Consider the following 19,336-nt stretch of genomic DNA (forward strand, 5'->3'; position numbering starts at 1 on the left):
AGAGAGTCACTTTTTCTTTCCATCTCTAAGACATCTCAACTGTTGCACAGCTCCACGAGAAAGTCTGCCGTGTCAATCCGGTGGAAGTGGCTGCAAGTTGGCCTTTTCTAATGCTTGGCCCTCGGTAGCTCCCACGTGTGCCTGGTGGCGGAGGCACTTTGTGCTCAATTACGTGGCGGTTGAGATGACATGAGCCAGCGGCGTGCTTCCCTCTGGGGTCACCACTTTCCCATATCAACACAAGCACTGGGTCAGTCTCCCAGCCACCCCCCCACTTCCCCCCGCCCCACCCCGGGCTCTTTTCTCTCTCAGTCTATTCCTCCACCTGCTCCCCGGAGACACACTCATTGTCCCCACGGCTATAAACACTTCATTGAGCATGTGGCAGCCCTGCGTTGCTCAAAGCCCTTCCCAGCGCTCTCATTGGCCGAGGGACTGTGAGAAACTCCAACAAGCCCAAGACCCACACATTCATATGTAGATTTGGGAGTATAAATACAGGGCTGAGCCAGAGGAGAAGGCAGTTCAGACTCAACTGACTGTTCACAGCGAGCAGGAAACGCTCTTACTCTACAACTATGGCACCCACTGTTTTTGGACAAGCAAGCTACACTAAGGAACACATTGCTCCTGCTCATAAGGTACATTGATTTCTGTAAATTCACATAACCTTATTGTTGAATAGTTTTCATATGATGATATGATATCAACAAAAAGTTGTATTCTGTATTCTAAATGTTTTTTCTTCTTCTTTCTTCAGCTGAGAAAGCCAATGGTAGAGAAGCTGCGCAGAGACCGCATCAACACCAGCATCGAGCAGCTGAAGTCCCTGCTGGGCCCGGAGTTCGTCCGGCAGCATCCCGACTCAAAGCAGGAGAAGGCAGACATCTTGGAGATGGCCGTGGCTTATCTGAGAGTCTGGCAGAAGCAAAGAGCCAGCAAGTCCTCTGGCATGGTGCCGGCCGGCGACGGGTACTCCCGCTGCATGCAGGAGGCCGTCAGCTTCCTGTCCCACTGCGAGGTGCAGACCCAGGCCCACCAGCGGCTGCTCAGCCACTTCCAGGGCCTGCAAGGGTCCAGCCCCCGCAGCCTCTCCCCTCCTGGCTCCCCGCTCCATCAGGTCAGCTCCAAGGGTGTGAGCCAGGCCAGCAGTGCCCTGTGGAGGCCCTGGTAGGATGGAGGCAGCATCACTTCCACCCTCAGAGATCTACGTCTGTGAACGTCATGGACAGAAAGTTAAAGACTCACTGAAGTCTGATCCCTTCTGCTCTGGCAGGAGTTTCAATGTTGTTTAGTGTTGAGGCGAAGTGGGCACAATGTGCCGGTACTCCTTTGGAAAGACTGAACATATACACCATGTGTATACACATTATGCACTTTATTTATTTAAAGCGCTTATTAATCTGCGATTGTGTTAAATGTCCCCATGGGGAAACAGTACTTTTGTCTGTTTGTTTTGCAAACGTCACTGAATGATCTTGTTGTAAAACCCACATTGGGTTGAAAGTCTTATTGTCTGAGACACTGTTTGATGAATGTGTTTACATGCTGTCTATCTGTGATACTGAGTATCATTGACTGATCATTTTCATCAGCTTGTTTTGGTGAATCAACGACATCCCATAAATGGATCCCATAGATCCACTTTTATTGTGAATCTTTTTATGATTACTTGATTATGACTATGTGTAACCATCATTTGGCCAATGTGTGAAGGAGTGTTTGAACTGTTCCTGATAGATGTTTTTTCATCTTCATGTGAATACCTTTTATAAAAGGCATGTTATGTTGACATCAATCTTTTTACTAAAAGAATCGGTTTAATTGCTTCATTGAAGTATTATTGTGAACTTGCAAAATAAATTGAAAACTTCACATGAAGTTTTGCTAAATATAAACAATTGTTGTGGCCTTCGCTTTCTCTTAAAAAATCAAACTGTAAAGAGGACAACATTTACAAACATGTCCTACATAAAACTGTTGTGTGCTGCTGACATTGAGCCTTGAAAGTCAGAATGAATCATTAATGAATTCTTTGAAAGCATTTAGTGTTTTTTTTAAGTCAGAGTTTAACAGCAGCATCTCTTATGTGCCTTGCTCAAGGGAACAACAGCATATACATCAAGGTCTGGTTCCTGTAGCAGTATTCTTAGATAATAATAATAATAATAGTGTGCAACTTTGTCAGCTAATCATCATAGTTTATTTTAACTTTAGCATTAAGTTGCCATCAGGCCCTATACTGTACGTCAGTGTTCATATATTAATCGTTGAAACAATTTGCTTTGTATGTCTTCTTAAATGAACATTTTAAGTATTTATTGTGGAACCAATGCAAAATCAACTGTTAAATCTTACAGATCTTGATAAAATGCACATTTAAACGAAATTGAAAGTCTTACATAAGATAATAGGGTCTGACATGATTGAGTGATTATTCATTTTTAGTGAATATATTTGAATGACCTGATTTGCTTCCATCCTATAAGTTTATGTTCATTTATTTCAGAAGGCACACTAAGCATGAATTAACATAAGCACTTGACCACGTTTCATCAAACAGGCTCTAACATCAGCACTCCCTGTCAGATCGATGGTATTTAACACCTGTATAGGGAAAGTTTTAAATTACTTTTAATCTTACTCCCCATATTTCCCATGGGATTATTAAAGTGTCATTTTATCTGACCTTACTGATGCACAGGTGTTAAACCAATGGAAAAAACTGGGGCGTGGAGGGAGCCCCCCCTCACATGCCCCACTTCTGTTGTGGTGGTCGTGGCATGCTGTCTAGTGCTTGAATTATGTCTGAAGTGCCACAAAAGTCTTTCACAACTATTTTGTGTGTGCAGAAGTTGTGGAGAATGTGGCATGCCTGGGACTTTCTCAGGGTCTAGTTGGCCAGGCCAGATGGTCTGGCTGAAGCTGCCTCCCCTCCCCCTTCAACAGGAGATCAAACACCGTAGCTAATGTGATGTGTAACAAGACACACTTCTTTTGTTCCTGTCTCGGGGCCAGTGAATAGGCACAGAGTGTGGGAAACGGGAGATATCACACTCACAGAGAGATGGCTGACGGGAAGCCTCTCTGCGCCGCCGCAGGTCTGAGTATTGGTCGAGACTTTATGGCAGGAATTCAGAGCTCTCAGGCTGTTGGTGGGAGGGGAACTCGTCTTCACACACACTTGTAGACAAAGACCCCCAGCAGCCGTGTAGTGCACACTAACTCTGAGAAGAGGCACAAATTCAGACAAACATGTATACAAAGAAATCAATCGAGAGGAGAGGAAAATAACACCAAACATTGACGTGTCATGAGAGATTGGCCATTTTTATGCTTTTAATTTCTGCTGCAAATATGACAAGATAGCTACAGACATGCTGGAAGAAATATATATATATATATATATATATATATATATCATATATATGTTAATTAAATACATCTGACACAACCTCGATCCTGTTTTGATAATGGGCTTTATAAATAAACATTGATTGATTGATTGACCTGATCATGCAAATGAAGAAGAAGAACAAGCCCCAATGTGACACCAACAAAATCAACAGGTCCCCAACCTGCTCAGAAGGGCACATGAAGTGAAGATGTACAGTGTTCATTAACTAAAGTGCTGTTGTATGATTACAAGATTCTTGTTCCTCATTCAAATATTTGCAATTGTATTATTTTGTTATTCAAATTTGTGTTAGTTTGTTTTCCCTCAAACACAGTGTTTCAAATCACTCTGAAAACCCTTCTTTTTCAGAACAGAGTAGTCTTTCTGTTGTGGCATTTCTACTTTGACTTAATACAACTCTGAGTACTTGTTTCAGCATTACAAATGGGCTTGAATTAAAAGAATCAACACAGATTACAGGCAGACAGACTGTTCTGTGCCAGGCAGTGAAGACAGTTGACTTGATTTTTCCCAGATGGACCGAGACACAGAGTTTCTGTTTGTCCTGCAACAAAAGATCAATTAACATTCCCAGTGGAGCATTGAGGAGCGGCGCTGCTTTTGTAGCTCATTTACCCTGATGTTGGGGACTGGTGGGAAACTGTGCCGACAGGACTACTCATACTGCACCCACAAGGCGGCCTCACATCTGGGGCCAGCAGTGATGGAGGCCCTCAGAGGCACACTGCCAGCTTGCTCATAATGCCATTAACTTGACACTAATTTGACAGAGTTCATATATAACAGGGTCTGCAGACCCTCAGGGGACATTAGAAAAGAGCTTATGAGGAAAGTTTGCCTATAGTTGTTCGGCAGTGACTAATATGTGACTCAAAACAACAATATCATAATTATGATTTGTTTCAACACTTGTAATTGAACATGTAGTATACAGGTTCTGAAAAACCCTCTCTCATCAAACACAACGTTTGAAATCCTACTTTTAGAAATGTTTGTTGTAATTGTCAAAATATAAGTGTATAAACTCGAAATAACTTGAAATAACAGTCACATATGCTTTAGGCCACCCTGGAGTATAGGCTAACCTATATTTTGGTAAAGTAGCCTAATGTAGAATCATATTCAAGTATTGTTTTCAGCAAATGTATAGGTCTCCTCATGAAGGGCTTCATTTATAAGGTTTATCATGTCTTTAATTCTTTCTATTTATCTTTCTTTCTTTCTTTCTTAGTGTGATTTATAGTTACTTTTTGGGAGGAAACCTCCATTTCAAAAGAAGTCAGATGCAACATTGCTAAAATACACCCCGTCCATGTTTTCTTAATAAGGAAGTGAAGTGATACTTAAAAACTTAAAAAGTCATGCTGTGCACACGACACGAGCCCCTAACTGCAACACGACAACACGCGATCTTCGACTCGCGCCGGCCATAACATGCGCCCCTCGCCTGCCTTCACACCTGGTGCACGAGCCAGCGGCAGCCTTTGATCAGCGTCTCCTCACATTATTGCAGTTTCTTCACACGTTATTCCCGTGGGAAACTCCCGCGTTCAAGAGAAAATGTGAACTGTGAACTGTGAACTGCAGCGCGTGATTGTAAAAGCAACAGGTGGGTAATGAAATGTTTCCCCTCAAGCCAGTTTAACTTTAATTACCTCTTTACCTACTCCTTCCTTCCTCTTTCAGTTAATGTCCCTCATTTAAACAGTATTTAGAGTAAATGCAGGGAACCTATGACCAAATAATCAAATGCTCTCCCGAAAACAAGATTGAGATGTGTCAAAACACTCCTGTCTGCAATATATTTGGGAGTAAAATGAAAGCCTTCAGTTTATATTGTTTTATTGAGTGAAGCATTTGCTCCTAATTGCAGTAACCCCCCCCCCCCCTTTGAAGATGCTCACTTTGGTGTGTATCAATTCCCCTTATTTTACCTCTAAAAAAAAAATGTGTCCCTTGAATTCATGATTCATTCTCAGATGCACGCTATGATAACATGTTAATTACCTGTTGCTTATCTTGGGAAACATGCCCCACACAGATAAATGCTCTCTGAGTTATTGACATGTCCTCCATTGTTGTGCTGGGAGTCCCACTGGTCAGAGTGTGGGAACCCCAGCCCTGCCTCAGCCACATGGCTTTGTTATGCTAATCCCTCAGTATAAAATGAGGAGCAGCCCCTCCTGGGACATCACAGCTCACACTGCACTCCAGAAGAAGCAGCTACCTTCACCTGCACAGACATGGCTCCCTGCTCCACCAACTACTCCTCTATTCATCAGATTAGGATCTCTGAGAAAGACAACATTAAAGTAAGAACTGGATTGGATTGAAATGCTTTTTTAAAACTCATGTATACATTCAACATTTTGATTGTTTATTATTGGAAACATGAACTTACCTTGCTGTCTTCTTTTCCTTAGTTAAGAAAACCCGTTGTGGAGAAAATGCGCAGAGATCGCATCAACACTTGCATCGAGCAGCTCAAGGCCATTCTGGAGAAGGAGTTCCAGCAGCATGAGCCCAACTCCAAGCTGGAGAAAGCAGACATCCTGGAGATGACTGTGAGTTTCCTGAGGCAGCAGCTTCAGCCGGGCGTCTGTCAGAGCGACTACAGCCAAGGCTTCTCTAACTGCTGGAGGGACTCTGTGCACTTCTTGTCTGCAACTTCCAACGCAGAGGCCCCTGTCGCTCCTCTGCAGGGCCTCCAGCAGCTCCACAGAGCCAGCAGCTCCTCCTCAGTCTGCTCCACCCTCGGGCCCACCAGCAGCAAGGGTCCAGTGTGGAGGCCTTGGTAGAGATTTTGAAAGATAGACACATTTCGACACCTGAGGGGCTGTCCCTCACTATGTAGGAAATATATTTCCAGCCGGCTCATCTATGGTGGGTTTCCTTATTGTCGCATCACATTGATGGACAAGTAGTAGAAAAAGCGAAGGCTCTCACTTATTTGAAGGGTTTCCCTGCTTTCATTTACAGTTTGGTTTTCCTTATGTTTAAAGCTGGAGGTCGATGATGGTTCTGTCAAATCTTGACTGTTTACTCCAGTGGAGTTTATCTTTGGACTGCTTGATGTAACAGTATCTGCCATACTGTGTTAAACTGACGGCTGCTGTTGAGAATATTTCTCTTAAGTTGAATTAACCAGGCCAAATTGTATGTATGACAATTATAATAATGGTGTGTGTGTGTGTGTGTGTGTGTGTGTGTGTGTGTGTGTGTGTGTGTGTGTGTGTGTGTGTGTGTGTGTGTGTGTGTGTGTGTGTGTGTGTGTGTGTGTGTGTGTGTGTGTGTGTGTGTGTGTGTGTGTGTGTGTGTGTGTGTGTGTGTGCAAATGGATGTGAATATTAACATTTTTGTTGATATTGCTGGTTTGCTATCACATTTAGGCTCTTATAACGTATGTTCAACATTTGTGTGACAATTGATAATAAAAAGATACAATCATTTAAAAAACACTGACTCAATATTTTTTATTCCATGAATTCCAAGTGTTATATATTTGTATTGTCATTTGATGAGTTTGCATCATGAACATTGGCTCAAGGCCTTGTTTTCAATTAGTAAAAGGTAACATGAAGTTTTTCCAGAGAGCAATAGGATGCAGGAGGATTTTTACACATTCATAAATTAAAACTCATGCTTCAACTTTTTATTTTTTTATTTATTCAACTAAATTCATACAAAAACAAATCATTGGCATCAATATATCAATGGCATTTATTTTGTCGAAAACGTATAGAAATTAAGGAGTACAAAAAAATAAAGAAAACTAATGAAAACTGGAAAAAAACTAATAAATGAAATAAAAGTTAGGGCAAGAAAAAAAGTAAATGCATATATAAATAATACTGGGAATATCCAATATTTGTTAGCTGGAGTAATCTGCAAATAGAATTGTTTTTACTTTAGTTTTGAATTGTTGATGACTAGTAATACTTGAAAGGTCTGGGTGAAGTCCATTCCACGTTCTAACTCCGATTATGGATAAGCTGTGTGATTTGATGGTTGTTCTACAGGGCTTGCTACACAACCAGTTGGGTTAGTTTAACTTAAAATACTAAAGCAGACATTTCCCTCCTGTGATTTGAAATATTAGGAAGCATGACAACATTGATTTAAATTGTATTTATCTAGAGCTTATTCCACCAAATATTATAAAAATGGTTTCACTCACATCTAGACACAAGTAGACTTAATTGGGCCCATGTTTTCAACTAAAAACTAAAATAAATAGTAGTTGGGATTGAAAGATTTGCACATTCTGTTGGGAAAATATTGAATGTACTCTTTCAAGGACAGATGTGCACATGATAACGAAGGCCTAAGTGTATAACAGTGTATATGACAGGATGTATTATTACCTAGAAGAGAAGCATGACACGCTGTTTTTGGCATAAGCTATGTGACAACAATTAGCATGAGGATTTAGCCTCTATGGAGATATATGACAAGCATGATCATTTTCTTACGTAGGCCTTAGCTAATCTGAACAAAGCATTGTATGCTGCCTTCAACTGGTATTTCTCTATCTTGTGACTGTAACACCCTCTTTGTATATAAGCATGTGAAGGACACTATAGTTGTACCATATGATCTGTATGTGATGACTACTTCAATTCTTGCAAGGATAATAAATACATGTATCCTGGTTCTAAACTCAAGCTGGTTGGCTAATGAATAAAATCAAATGAAATATCTAATATAGTCCAAATGTTTAAAATCTAAACCAGATACTTTTTCATAAAACATATAACAGACACATGCACACGCGCGCGCACACATGCGCACGCACGCACACATGCGCACGCACGCACGCACGCACGCACACACACACACACACACACACACACACACAGAATACATAATACATAATTGTTCTTGTCCACAAATCAATGTGAATTCCAATGAATAAGTAGATCTCAAAATGTTTATTGAAATCCGAAGTGCATTAAGTTCCACGCTTTCAAACAAAACAATAGGTTTCACAATAAAATCAATTTTTCAACACTTGGCATTTACTTACAGTGCAGTGCATTACAAAAGAATACACAGCACACATGAGCTGCATGTAGGCAGATACCTTCTTCCTTTATTAAAGGCAAATAGGTAACAGTATACTGTGTTTTCAAAGACAATGTGACATACCTCTAAAACTTTAGAACAAGTTCAACTTTATACATAAAATATATATATTTTCAGTTTCATCAAGTAACAAAACACCAGAGACAACCTCACTGCGATGCAGGTTGATTCTGAAAGATGTTGCATACATTGAATGATCTCCAATGTGAATTTGGGATTAAAGGATAGAGTCCTTCTTACTTATCTTATCATCAATATGATGAAACACTAAAAACACCATGAAGGAGCAGGCTGGAAATATATTTCCTATATAGTGAGGGAGAGCCCCTCAGGTCTCAGAATGTCTGTGTTTCAGACCAAGGCCTCCACACTGGGCCCTTGCTGCTGCTGCTGCTGCTGCTGTCCTGCAGCATGGTGGGCCTGAGGGTGGAGCAGACTGAGGAGGAGCTGCTGGCTCTGTGGTGCTGCTGCTGCTGGAAGCCCTGCAGAGGAGCGACGGAGAAGCCTTGGCTGTAGTCGCTCTGACAGAGGCCCGGCTGAAGCTGCTGCCTCAGGAGGCTCACAGTCATCTCCAGGATGTCTGCTTTCTCTAGCTTGGAGTTGGGCTCATGCTGCTGGAACTCCTTCTCCAGGATGGCCTTGAGCTGCTCGATGCAAACGTTGATGCGATCTCTGCGCATTTTCTCCACAACAGGTTTTCTTAACTGAGGAAAAGAAGACAGCAAGGTAAGTTCATGTTTCCAATAATAAACAATCATATGTTCTTATGTACCTTCTGATAAAAAAAAAAAAAAATACATTCATTCCAATCCAGTTCTTACTTTAATGTTGTCTTTCTCAGAGATCCTGATCCGATGAATAGAGGAGTAGTTGGTGGAGCAGGGAGCCATGTCTGTGCAGGTGAAGGTAGCTGCTTCTTCTGGGGTGCAGTGTGATCTGAGCTCTCTTCAGGAGCCACTCTTCGTTTTATAGGGACCTATTAGCATAACAAGGCCACGTGACTCCGGCAGGGCTGGGGTTTGTAACAATGGGACACACATCAATAACTCCGAGGTGAAGCAATCACAGGCTGACCAGTAGAGATAAAACCATTCCCAGGACATATATCAGACTGGGAATGATGTGCTGTCAGTTTCTGTTGCTTATCTCACACTCCAGTTACACACGGGAACACGGCAGTATCTCCTGATGTGCTCCCAGGGAATAATTAAACAGGATTTAATGCATTGGATCAACAGGGGAATAGGGTATTGAAAGTAAGTATGTTATTGATTTAAATTATAGTGTGCATCTGAGATATTTCTTCAACCTGTATTAGAAATTATGCTCCATTCAACAAAGACAATTTTACGTTAACTCAAAAATAATATAAGGACTTTAATGACAAATGCAATTTTAATAAAATAAACAACAAATTCCACACTGCCTCACCTGCATATTTTATTGAGACTAGATTTCCTGAAATTGGAGCACGGAAGTATTCTGGTACAAAGCAGCAGGTACATAGATTAACACGGTTTATTCATTGTTATCTTTAGTTTTTATTGTGGGACATCTTGGATATTCATAGTTTTCCGAGCAAAAAACATTGTTTCTGTCCGACTAACTGACAAATAATTGCCGGACAGATGATTCAGTCTTCTCATCTCCAGATAATAAATTCCTCAAATATTTTGTGATGTTGAACACTTATCCGAGAGCTTGTTAAATAAAACTCCCAAAATCTTCCCGCCAGCACATTGCTCTGGTCCTTGTGTGTTGACAGTAAAACTCCTGCTTGTTCACCCATGGCACACTTCTATTGTTGGCCGAGGGTATTAGCCATGAGTGGACAGAGAGACTGTGGGAAAACTGAGCTCGGACTCTACTCACACATCTACCGGTCAATGGGCGGACCTCCCAGCCACAAAAGGCCTTTTCATCTCTTCTCTCAAACAACAGCCAACAGCAGCACTGTGTGTGTGTGTGTGTGTGTGTGTGTGTGTGTGTGTGTGTGTGTGTGTTGTGTGTGTGTGTGTGTGTGTGTGTGTGTGTGTGTGTGTGTGTGTGTGTGTGTGTGTGTGTGTGTGTGTGTGTGATGCACATACACACAAAAAAGCAAGAAAGGCCTGTTGTGCATTTCATTGATGTGCACTGTTACGTCATGCTGCCAAACTGAAACTTTTTTTATGTGAGCAGCTGCCACTTGTTGTCAGATCCCAGGAAATGCAATGATATCACTTGCACTTGTTTTGACGACCAGAGCCAACATTTACAACTTTAAGAGATTCAAAGGTCACTATATCTAATGTAAATATCTAAAGAAAACGGATCATTGTATTTTCTCCAACACATAAACTTGATTTTCAGTTCTAAATATAGGAAACTTTTTGAGAATTATCAAATGGACTCACACTATGTTTAACCTTTTAAAATAAAATTGACATTTCAACCATAAGTGTTATTATGTTAGTCCTACAGTACAGCCGCTGGGGGGCGCTATAGATCCCCTCCAACAGCACACTGAATATACTTGATCCTGGGTTTAAATTGGCTTGTCTGGTATACCACACAGTTTGAGTCACAATATTTCAGCTAAACAACGAATTATGGGAACTTTAATGATTGATTAAATACTATATTTATTTGTGATTGATGTCCATTTTCCCTGTATGCCTTACTTCACATATGTGACGTTTTGAACAAATAATCTTGTGCTCCAGCAGCCAATCATAAATGGTGTGTTGCTACAAATTTCCTTTACATAAAACAATCCTTTTGATTGGTCTGAGATAGCTAGGACGAGTGAAGCAAAAATATTTAAATGAAATATTTAGATTTTTCTCTACTAATAGTAGGCTACAAACAAACAAATGTTAACACCAAAAATAGTTGTTACGTGTTGCATTTCATTAATTGTTGCACTCGTAATCAAATAATTGTCATTATACACTTTATTTTGTAAAGGGTTAAAGGGTTTGGAGCAGCTGAGCATTAATATGATATGGAAAAAGGGGAGGGTGTGAATCAGTGGGATCTCTTATCTTCTGATCAGGGGGGAAAGCAAGTTTGAGCATGTCGTTGTTTCCCTGCAAGACACATCACCCCAAATTGCTCCTGTGGGGATTGCCCACAGTAGGCTACTGAATGTATTCAATTCGATAGGGATAAAAGCGTCTAACAAGTGACATGTAATGAAATAGTCTATCCCATTTTGACCATGTCATCGGAGGTAGGCAGGGGTTATCGATGTATTTTAGAGTTGACGGTTAGCATATTTATAGCACATAGCCTTAACAAGTTTATTTAAAAAAACATTCAAATGTAGTCTTCAGAAATGTAAGGTGGTTTGCTTTGTAATCTAACAACCCCCCCAACATTCTGGTAACAGTTGTCATCCTTTATGAATAGCACCATAATAATTAGGGTTTTACAAATGTGAACAGACAGCTAAATAAATCCCTTATTTAGTTATTTTCTTTTCCCCAAAATACAGAACAATGTAGTAAAACATTTCTGCACTTACAATTAATGTTTTACATTTAGTTGTGAAATACATTTAAAACTGACACTTAACCTGTCATGTCCCACTTTTACTACCCAATATCCCTGCAACATACAACTCAACTACTTTTCATCAACTGAAATATGTACTTGCTTCATTATTTGTTCATGGTATACATTTGAATACAGTTCTGGAAATGTGCGTTTGTGTTCATTTGGGGCTTCAGGGCAATAATATAGATTTTGGGAAAGAAGTAGCCCATGAGGAAGGCCAGGACGCTGAAGAGTATGGCGAACACATGGGCGGCAGCGGTGAACGGGCCTCTGCTGATGAGGTAGAGGGTGAAGAAGCTCATCCAGGACATCATGTACACCATGAGGCTGAAGGTCACACTCTTGGCCTCGTTGTAGTTGGCTGGCAGGTCTTTGCCCATATAGCTGAAAGAGAAGCAGAGGGCGCTGAGCAGGGACACATAAGCGAGCTCATTGAGCGCACCAGGGGAGAGGGTGTTACTGCACTCCAACACAATGCTGTGCTCGTAGAAGTTCAGATCCTTTGAGGGTTTGGGGGGGTTAAGGGCCACACGGAGAACAGAAATTAGCAAGATGATGACGGACACCAGAAAAATTGTGTACTCTGGCCCGTTGTTTTTGGCCCATTTGTCATAGGCCGGCGGCAGCTTGGATGCAAATTTGAAAATGCACACAACCTGAATAGAGCGCACGGTGATGCAGGCCAGGCACACAGTGAAGCTGAAGACGAATAGAGGCTGCTTGAGGATGCAGGCCAGAGGAGACGGCTGGCCAAAATGGCACAAAGTGCTCATGGCACTGGTAGTCAGGGCTGCCAGCATCAGGAGGCAGGTGCGCCCTCCAGCAGACTTGGCAACAGGCGTGTTCAGGTTGAGCAGGAGGATTATTGCAGAACTGGAGGTCATGAGAAGACAGGTGGCCAGGAAAAACAGCAGGGCGATGGAGAGGGGGGCGTCCCAGGGCAGCAGCAGGACAGTCCTTTTCAGACACTGCTCGCTCTTTGGGGGTGCCCACTCCTCTGGGAGACATGGCTGGCATATAGTGGGCTCTGAAGAAAAGAGACAGCAGAGAGTGTTTGTGAAAGAGCAGTATGAGCACTCAGCGCCATCTGCTGGCCAACTATACACACAACAGTTTACAAATACTGTTGTTGGAGAGGTCATTTGGTTCAACTATAACAATGTTTGTTTTTATGTTTTATTTAGACAATAATTAGATGAACTCTCCCCTGCTCTGTTAGTGTGGTCTTTGTCCTGACTGGTGTGCAATGCCTTCATCCAGCTATTTTGTGTTTAGATATATTTTCTATTTGTAACAACCTCCTTCGGCTTAAATCTGGGTTTGGCAACTCTAGAAAAAACTAAGCTAGATTTTGAAAATGTCCACCCAGAAAAAGGTGCATCCTTTCAAGCCTCCTTTCAAGCCACTCCCCAAAAACACTTGAACACACACTGCCTGAATGACTACTGCTTTAGGGTCAGTCCAGAGAGCACATCTCAATTCACGGTGAGAAAACAATGGTGTTTTTTAAATGTATCCTACACAGGGTAAGGATCTCATCCAAATTCACATTTCCACCCCTACCCCCTTTTATCTTTGTATGAATATTTGTCTTATGAATTGGCTTTTTTGCGTGTCTATATGTTACCACTGGTATTGAGAAACGTAGCAGAGGGGCAGGCCTGGCAGTCGAAGCAGCATATGTGTTGCCCTGTCTGCAGCCTCTTGTGGCCAAACGGGCACGGTGGAGAGCAGATTGAAAGCGGCACCTGGACAGAAAAACAGGGTTTGACAAAGATAACACTTTAACTTTTCATTTAAATTGATAGAATTTACATTTTCAATATTATTAATATTTTAAAAATACATTGAGTTGGCGGCAAAAAATCCTGTTGAGGGAAATGTGTTCATATCTTGTCATGTCCATTTTATATTTTCATTAGCTAACTTTTTACTTATAGTTGCCCCATATTTTCTCTATTTGGATTTGAAATGTGTTTAAGCCAAAAACACAAAGGCACTTCACTCTTGAAACAGTAATAGTTCGTACCGATTTCGAATCTCCCGTGCCATGCCAGTCAATCAGATCAGCATCAATTGTGAGCGTAATTGGATCTGGGCTGAAAGAGCCCAACTCTCTGAGCGACAACTCAGTGCCATTCCAAACCCAGAGCACAATGTCATATCCTGTGGGCGGGTTCCCGTTACTGTCGTAGTACACAGAGGTGTTGCCCAGATAGAAATGCACATCCTTTATCAACCAGAGCAGCTGAGGACGAGAGGAATAAGAAAACATGAGTTCCTATCAAGCAAAGTAAAGAGAGGGATTTTCTTCTTTGCATAAAGACAAGGTAACATCTGCTCACCTCCCATGGATACACGTCCCTCATTTGGCACTCTCCAGAATCACAACCAAGTGCACGGTGCAGAGCATGAGCCACAGAGTACACCGCCTTGTACACATTCAAGGAGGAAGTGATGTCATTTTTCTCGAGAATAAACTTATTCCTGGCGAGGCTGTACAGGTCTGTGCCCTGTAGACAGTCATTTGTAATGTTAGAGACTTCGTTTGTGTCACTCTGTTGCATTGCAGCCTCAACTACCTTTGTCTGAAACTCTTCAAAACCAGGCATGGCTGCATATTTGATGGACACGCCAAGCACAGTCCCAATAGTGTGGATCCCACGAATCCCTGATATGAGAGAAGAAGTTGACCAGTCCTCCGTCCCAATCCACACCTTACCTGTCACGTTCCGCTCAATGACAAACGGGAAGAAGTTTTTCAGTTTTGACTTGCTGGAGAAAACCACGGTGGTGGTGACCTTAGTCTTCAGTAGGTTATGCACCACATTCCTCATTGTCTGGACCGTGTCTTTACTGTACGCAGGGATAACTCCCTGGTAGGCAATGCAGATGCCGTATTTTGGTGCTTCTTCTGAGAGGCTCTGCATGCCCTCCAGACCATAGCTGTTGTCGCTGCCCAAGATAGCAACCCAGGTCCAGTTGAAACGGACCATAAGCTGGATCATAGCGGCCACCTGTTTCTTGTCGCTGGGAATTGTGCGGAGAAAGGATGGATAGCGGAACTTGTTGCTTAGCATTTCATTTGAGGCTTCAAAGGATATCTAAAATGAAGCAAAAAGCATGTGAGAAACGTTTGTTGTTGTACCCGTAGCAATATCTGAAATTACACCAACTCAAGAAACTGGGATCAGTATGGCTAGGAAGTGGTTTGAATTGGCAAGATATTGAGAGAAATAACTTTTCCATTCAAACAATACCTGCATTAGATTCTTTTTGTACCCAAATCTCCCAAAAAGACTATGGTTTTACTTGCAGCCTCACTGCATGCATTGCTTGGTAATGAAACCAGTGATTAGCAAAGTACTGCAGTAGCTACAAACTTAACAGTCTGTTGTGTGATGATGTCGAACCTTGTCAAAAATATACTTGAATTTAAATCTTTAGAAATATATTTTGTTTAAAATACAATTGGATGAGGAGGAGTGGTTTTGGTCAGGTCAGTGCATTCCTCATATAAAGACCTTTACATTTAATTGGGGATATTCAATAATTCACGAGCCGTGTTTACATTTTTCCAGGTGAGAACTTACTTGAGGTATAAGATGGGCCCCCAGTAAAGAAGCAGGGCCGAAAGAATTGCTGCTGCTGTCGGGGCCAATCAAAGCCACTGCATGGCGACTGTTGTTGTAGTTTGTGTCTTCCTCAGTCTCAGAGGGGCTTTGATACTGCTGCTTCAGCAGGTCCAGAGAGGCCAGGATGCTGGCCTCTCTGGAGCAGATGTCATACATCTGGTAGCCCAGCTTCACTCCTGGTAAAAGAGGCTGGGGTCCGGAGCTGTTGTTGATTTCTTCCACAGCAAATCTCATTGCTTGCAAAAGATAATAGCCATGTTTGTTGGCTGTACCTCTAGAAAGGGTTACATGTAAGACATTAAAAGCCTAAACCTCAACCCTTATGAAGGTTGCATGTAAAAAAGCCATAACTTGTTAGGGGCAAAAGCCCAGGGCTCTCATGTTTCATGATCAAAGTACATTTTAAGGTGACAAATGATGATGAAACAAGTATGAAAAGTAAAAAGCAAACATGTCCTTTTTCATACTTCAGATGGTTATTAGTAAAGATTATTTGTATCATTTAAATATGGGTTCATTTGTAAAACAATTGTTCAAAGTGTCAATTAAGAGATTCCCTCTGATAATAGAGATGGCTGTTTGATGATGAAGTCTAATTAATGTGAAGCTGAATGTTGTTTGTTGGTTTCCTTAGTTTAAGAACATGATTTTGTTGTGATCATGTTAAAATGTGACACATCTATAATATCCTACTGTAAATGATCTGACTGCTTTTAAAACTAAATGTATAAACAAATCAAAAATACTAAAACTCCAGATTGTAAAGACAAACAACAATATTTGGATTGATTTATTAACCAAACCACCAGCGAGGTACATTTGATCAATAGTGTAGTGTAAACTCACTCATTGCATGCTAAAAAAGCAGGCAGACCATTGATTGGTCTTTTCAGGTTGTGGAGAGGAAAGAATCCAGCGAGGGTGAAGTTGCCCTGCAGCTGCATCCCGTGCCCATAAGAAAGGTAATCCAGTTCCCCTGCAGCAAAGCGTAGCAGCAGCCAACCCAAGGAGAGAAACACAGCAGCAGACAGGTCCATGCTTCAGCTCCACCTCACACACACTGTGATGGGGAAGCTCTGGGGGTTTGAATAAGAGGGAGGGACGGGAGGATCAAGTTTGCATCTTTCCGGTGAGTTTTGGTTGAGTAAAGACTTTTTGCATGTCAGATCTGTTTGTGTGACTGTAGAGTTTCCCTCCATTTAAAATGAAACTATCCAATACAATTATAATTCAAATCATTGATCTGTTGTTTATTTAGCTAATTTTCTTTTAGCCATTTTGCTCTTCTTTGCAGTGGTGTGCTGGGGGGAAACACCAACAAAAGGGACACTGACAGGCTGAACAAGCTGGTGAGGAACTATTTTATGCAGTTAGATATCTTCTTTAAAATATATTTTAATTTCCATTGGTCTCACGTGGTTACAATTGTTTGAAGCACACCGGCAAGAGTAAAAAGCAGAGCCTTTGATCATAAAAGTTAGAACGTGCATGCATGTGTGTTTGTTGTTTAGTTCAAATGTAGCCTACTTCAGGAAAAAAGGTCCAGAGCAAATGTACATGTTGGTTGAAATTTGAGGCTCATATTGGTAAACACACCTGTTGCACTAAACATACGATTTGACTGATACTCCCCTGCGTGCAGGACCCAAACCCAATGTGTTGACAAGAATATTGTGCATTATGTCAACAGTGGTATTAGGGAGGCAAATGGACAAGGATATTTTTGCATGTCTGCACAGAAAGGTTTGAGGGAAAGGGAGGCGTGTGGCGCAGTGGAATCGTGCATTGGTGTTCGGATCAGGGGAGCACAGGTTCAAACCCCACGGCAGTCAGCATGTCGTTGTGTCCCTGGGAAAGACACTTCACCCCAAATTGCTCCTGTGGGGATTGTCCAAAGTACTGAGTGTGTAAAACGTTTCGGATAAAAGCGTCTGACATGTAATGAGTGGTTTTGCATGCTTTCCTATTTTCAAAAAAAATAAATACTTGGCAATAATTTTTATGAACATTTCTCCTTTTAAAAAAATGCAAACTGGTTTAATAGAATAATTCAGAAGATTTCATATTAACTACTGTGCACATCTTTCTTTTGAATAAGCTACAAGCGTAATAGAAGTAGCCCACAAATCCGTGTATCTACCGTCCAATTGTTTTTCTTTATTAAACACGTAAACGGAAGAGCGTCTGAGAGGCCTTTTTGCTTTTTGCTCTTTACCTTACTAAATGGTCTAATTTTTTGAAATCACTTCCGTGAGTTTCTCCCCGCCCCTCGCTCCAATGACCATTTGACCATTTAGTAAGGTAAAGAGCAAAAAGCAAAAACGCCACTCAGACGTTCTTCCATTTACGTGTTTAATAAAGAAAAACAATTGGACGGTAGATACACGGATTCCTACATTAGTAAAATATTAGTGACAGATTTGTTTTCATTTAGTCAGTTATCATTTTGATTCTATTAATAGTTATAAGATGTATAATATTAAATAAATATGTGTTGAAATATCCTTTCCCACAATTGTAACAGAACACTTTGAATTGAGGTTAATAAAAATAAACCATTTTAAAATAGCTAAAGAATACAAACATTGCCGTCTGCAAACTATTGATTAAGAATGTTTACAATTGTATGACTTTTTGATTTACTATTTTTTTTTAAATAGAGTTTAATGCCCTGAACAATATACCTTTTCCAATATAATGAAATAGAAGTAGATTTCTAAGGATGTTCTTAATCCGTGTATAATCAATCCGTGTATCTACCGTCCAATTGTTTTTCTTTATTAAACACGTAAACGGAATCTGCGTTTGAGAGGCGTTTTTGCTTTTTGCTTTTTACCTTACTAAATGGTCAAATGGACATTGGAGCGAGGGTCGGGGGGAAACTCACGGAAGTGATTTCAAAACAAAAGCACTCATTTGCTAGAATCACACTTTTAATCACTACAGTATCCTGCTGAAGGAACGGTGATTATTATAAACAAGGTGAATTTAGAGATCACAACGAAGACGGCCAAGACACATATTGAGCCCAGAAAATGAATGTTATTAAGGGCTGTAAATATAATAAGCCTCTGTCTAAAATGGACAACATTGTTAGGAGATTTAAACTATACAGCGATTCTGCACTGCGGTCAACTCAGCCGCCTCTCGCCTTTGTTTTTCAAATCAGCTGCTCTTCATTTTTCCTGCTATATTTGACGAGTGATACAAATATTTGCCACAAGTTCTTATGGAAACTGTCACTGTTGGACTCGGTTCTAGTTTGACTTCTACCAAAAATAAAATGAAGTACTTTTACTCTGTACTTTGTGAGTAATCCTCGGTCAAAGTCCCCTTCCATAGTACATAATGCATGTTTTTCTGCTATCTTTGATGAATGATAAAAATATATATTATATTATATAAAAATAGCAGAGAAACATGCATTCTTGTTCTCAGGAGGGGACATTGACAGAGGAGTACTGGAACAGTACACAGTAAGTACTTCATAGTACTTGTGGGGGTAGTTTCACTTTTGAGTCCAACAGGATCAATATCACGAAGAACTAATGGCAACAAAAAAGAATTCCCTCATCGAACTTAGCAGAAGTGGCTTGATTTTGTTCTCGGCAGGGGACTTTGAGAGAGTATTTCTCCAAAAATACACAGTAAAAGTACTTCA

General features: G+C 41.0%; 3 protein-coding genes across 3 annotated transcripts; 1 reads left to right on the forward strand and 2 right to left on the reverse strand.

Annotated features, from left to right (window-relative positions):
- LOC307034749 (uncharacterized protein) lies at window positions 1-6,603 on the forward strand. The gene is made up of 5 exons (XM_079673630.1): window positions 1-641; window positions 761-1,170; window positions 1,277-1,286; window positions 5,596-5,730; window positions 5,842-6,603. The coding sequence occupies exons 1-5, from the start codon at window positions 579-581 to the stop codon at window positions 6,214-6,216; spliced, it is 993 nt and encodes a 330-aa protein (XP_079529756.1). The 5' UTR covers window positions 1-578; the 3' UTR covers window positions 6,217-6,603.
- Window positions 6,604-8,369: 1,766 nt separating this feature from the next.
- LOC307038310 (transcription factor HES-5-like) lies at window positions 8,370-9,425 on the reverse strand. The gene is made up of 2 exons (XM_079679698.1): window positions 9,325-9,425; window positions 8,370-9,207 (listed from the first exon to the last, which is right to left on the reverse strand). The coding sequence occupies exons 1-2, from the start codon at window positions 9,391-9,393 to the stop codon at window positions 8,839-8,841; spliced, it is 438 nt and encodes a 145-aa protein (XP_079535824.1). The 5' UTR covers window positions 9,394-9,425; the 3' UTR covers window positions 8,370-8,838.
- Window positions 9,426-11,770: 2,345 nt separating this feature from the next.
- Window positions 11,771-17,514, reverse strand: tas1r1 (taste receptor, type 1, member 1). The gene is made up of 6 exons (XM_079673631.1): window positions 16,533-17,514; window positions 15,634-15,981; window positions 14,386-15,144; window positions 14,070-14,288; window positions 13,668-13,788; window positions 11,771-13,067 (listed from the first exon to the last, which is right to left on the reverse strand). The coding sequence occupies exons 1-6, from the start codon at window positions 16,710-16,712 to the stop codon at window positions 12,145-12,147; spliced, it is 2,550 nt and encodes an 849-aa protein (XP_079529757.1). The 5' UTR covers window positions 16,713-17,514; the 3' UTR covers window positions 11,771-12,144.
- Window positions 17,515-19,336: the final 1,822 nt, after the last annotated feature.

The sequence above is a fragment of the Notothenia rossii genome (assembly GCF_949606895.1).
Source record: "Notothenia rossii genome assembly, chromosome: 4".
Taxonomy (NCBI): Eukaryota; Metazoa; Chordata; class Actinopteri; order Perciformes; family Nototheniidae; genus Notothenia; species Notothenia rossii.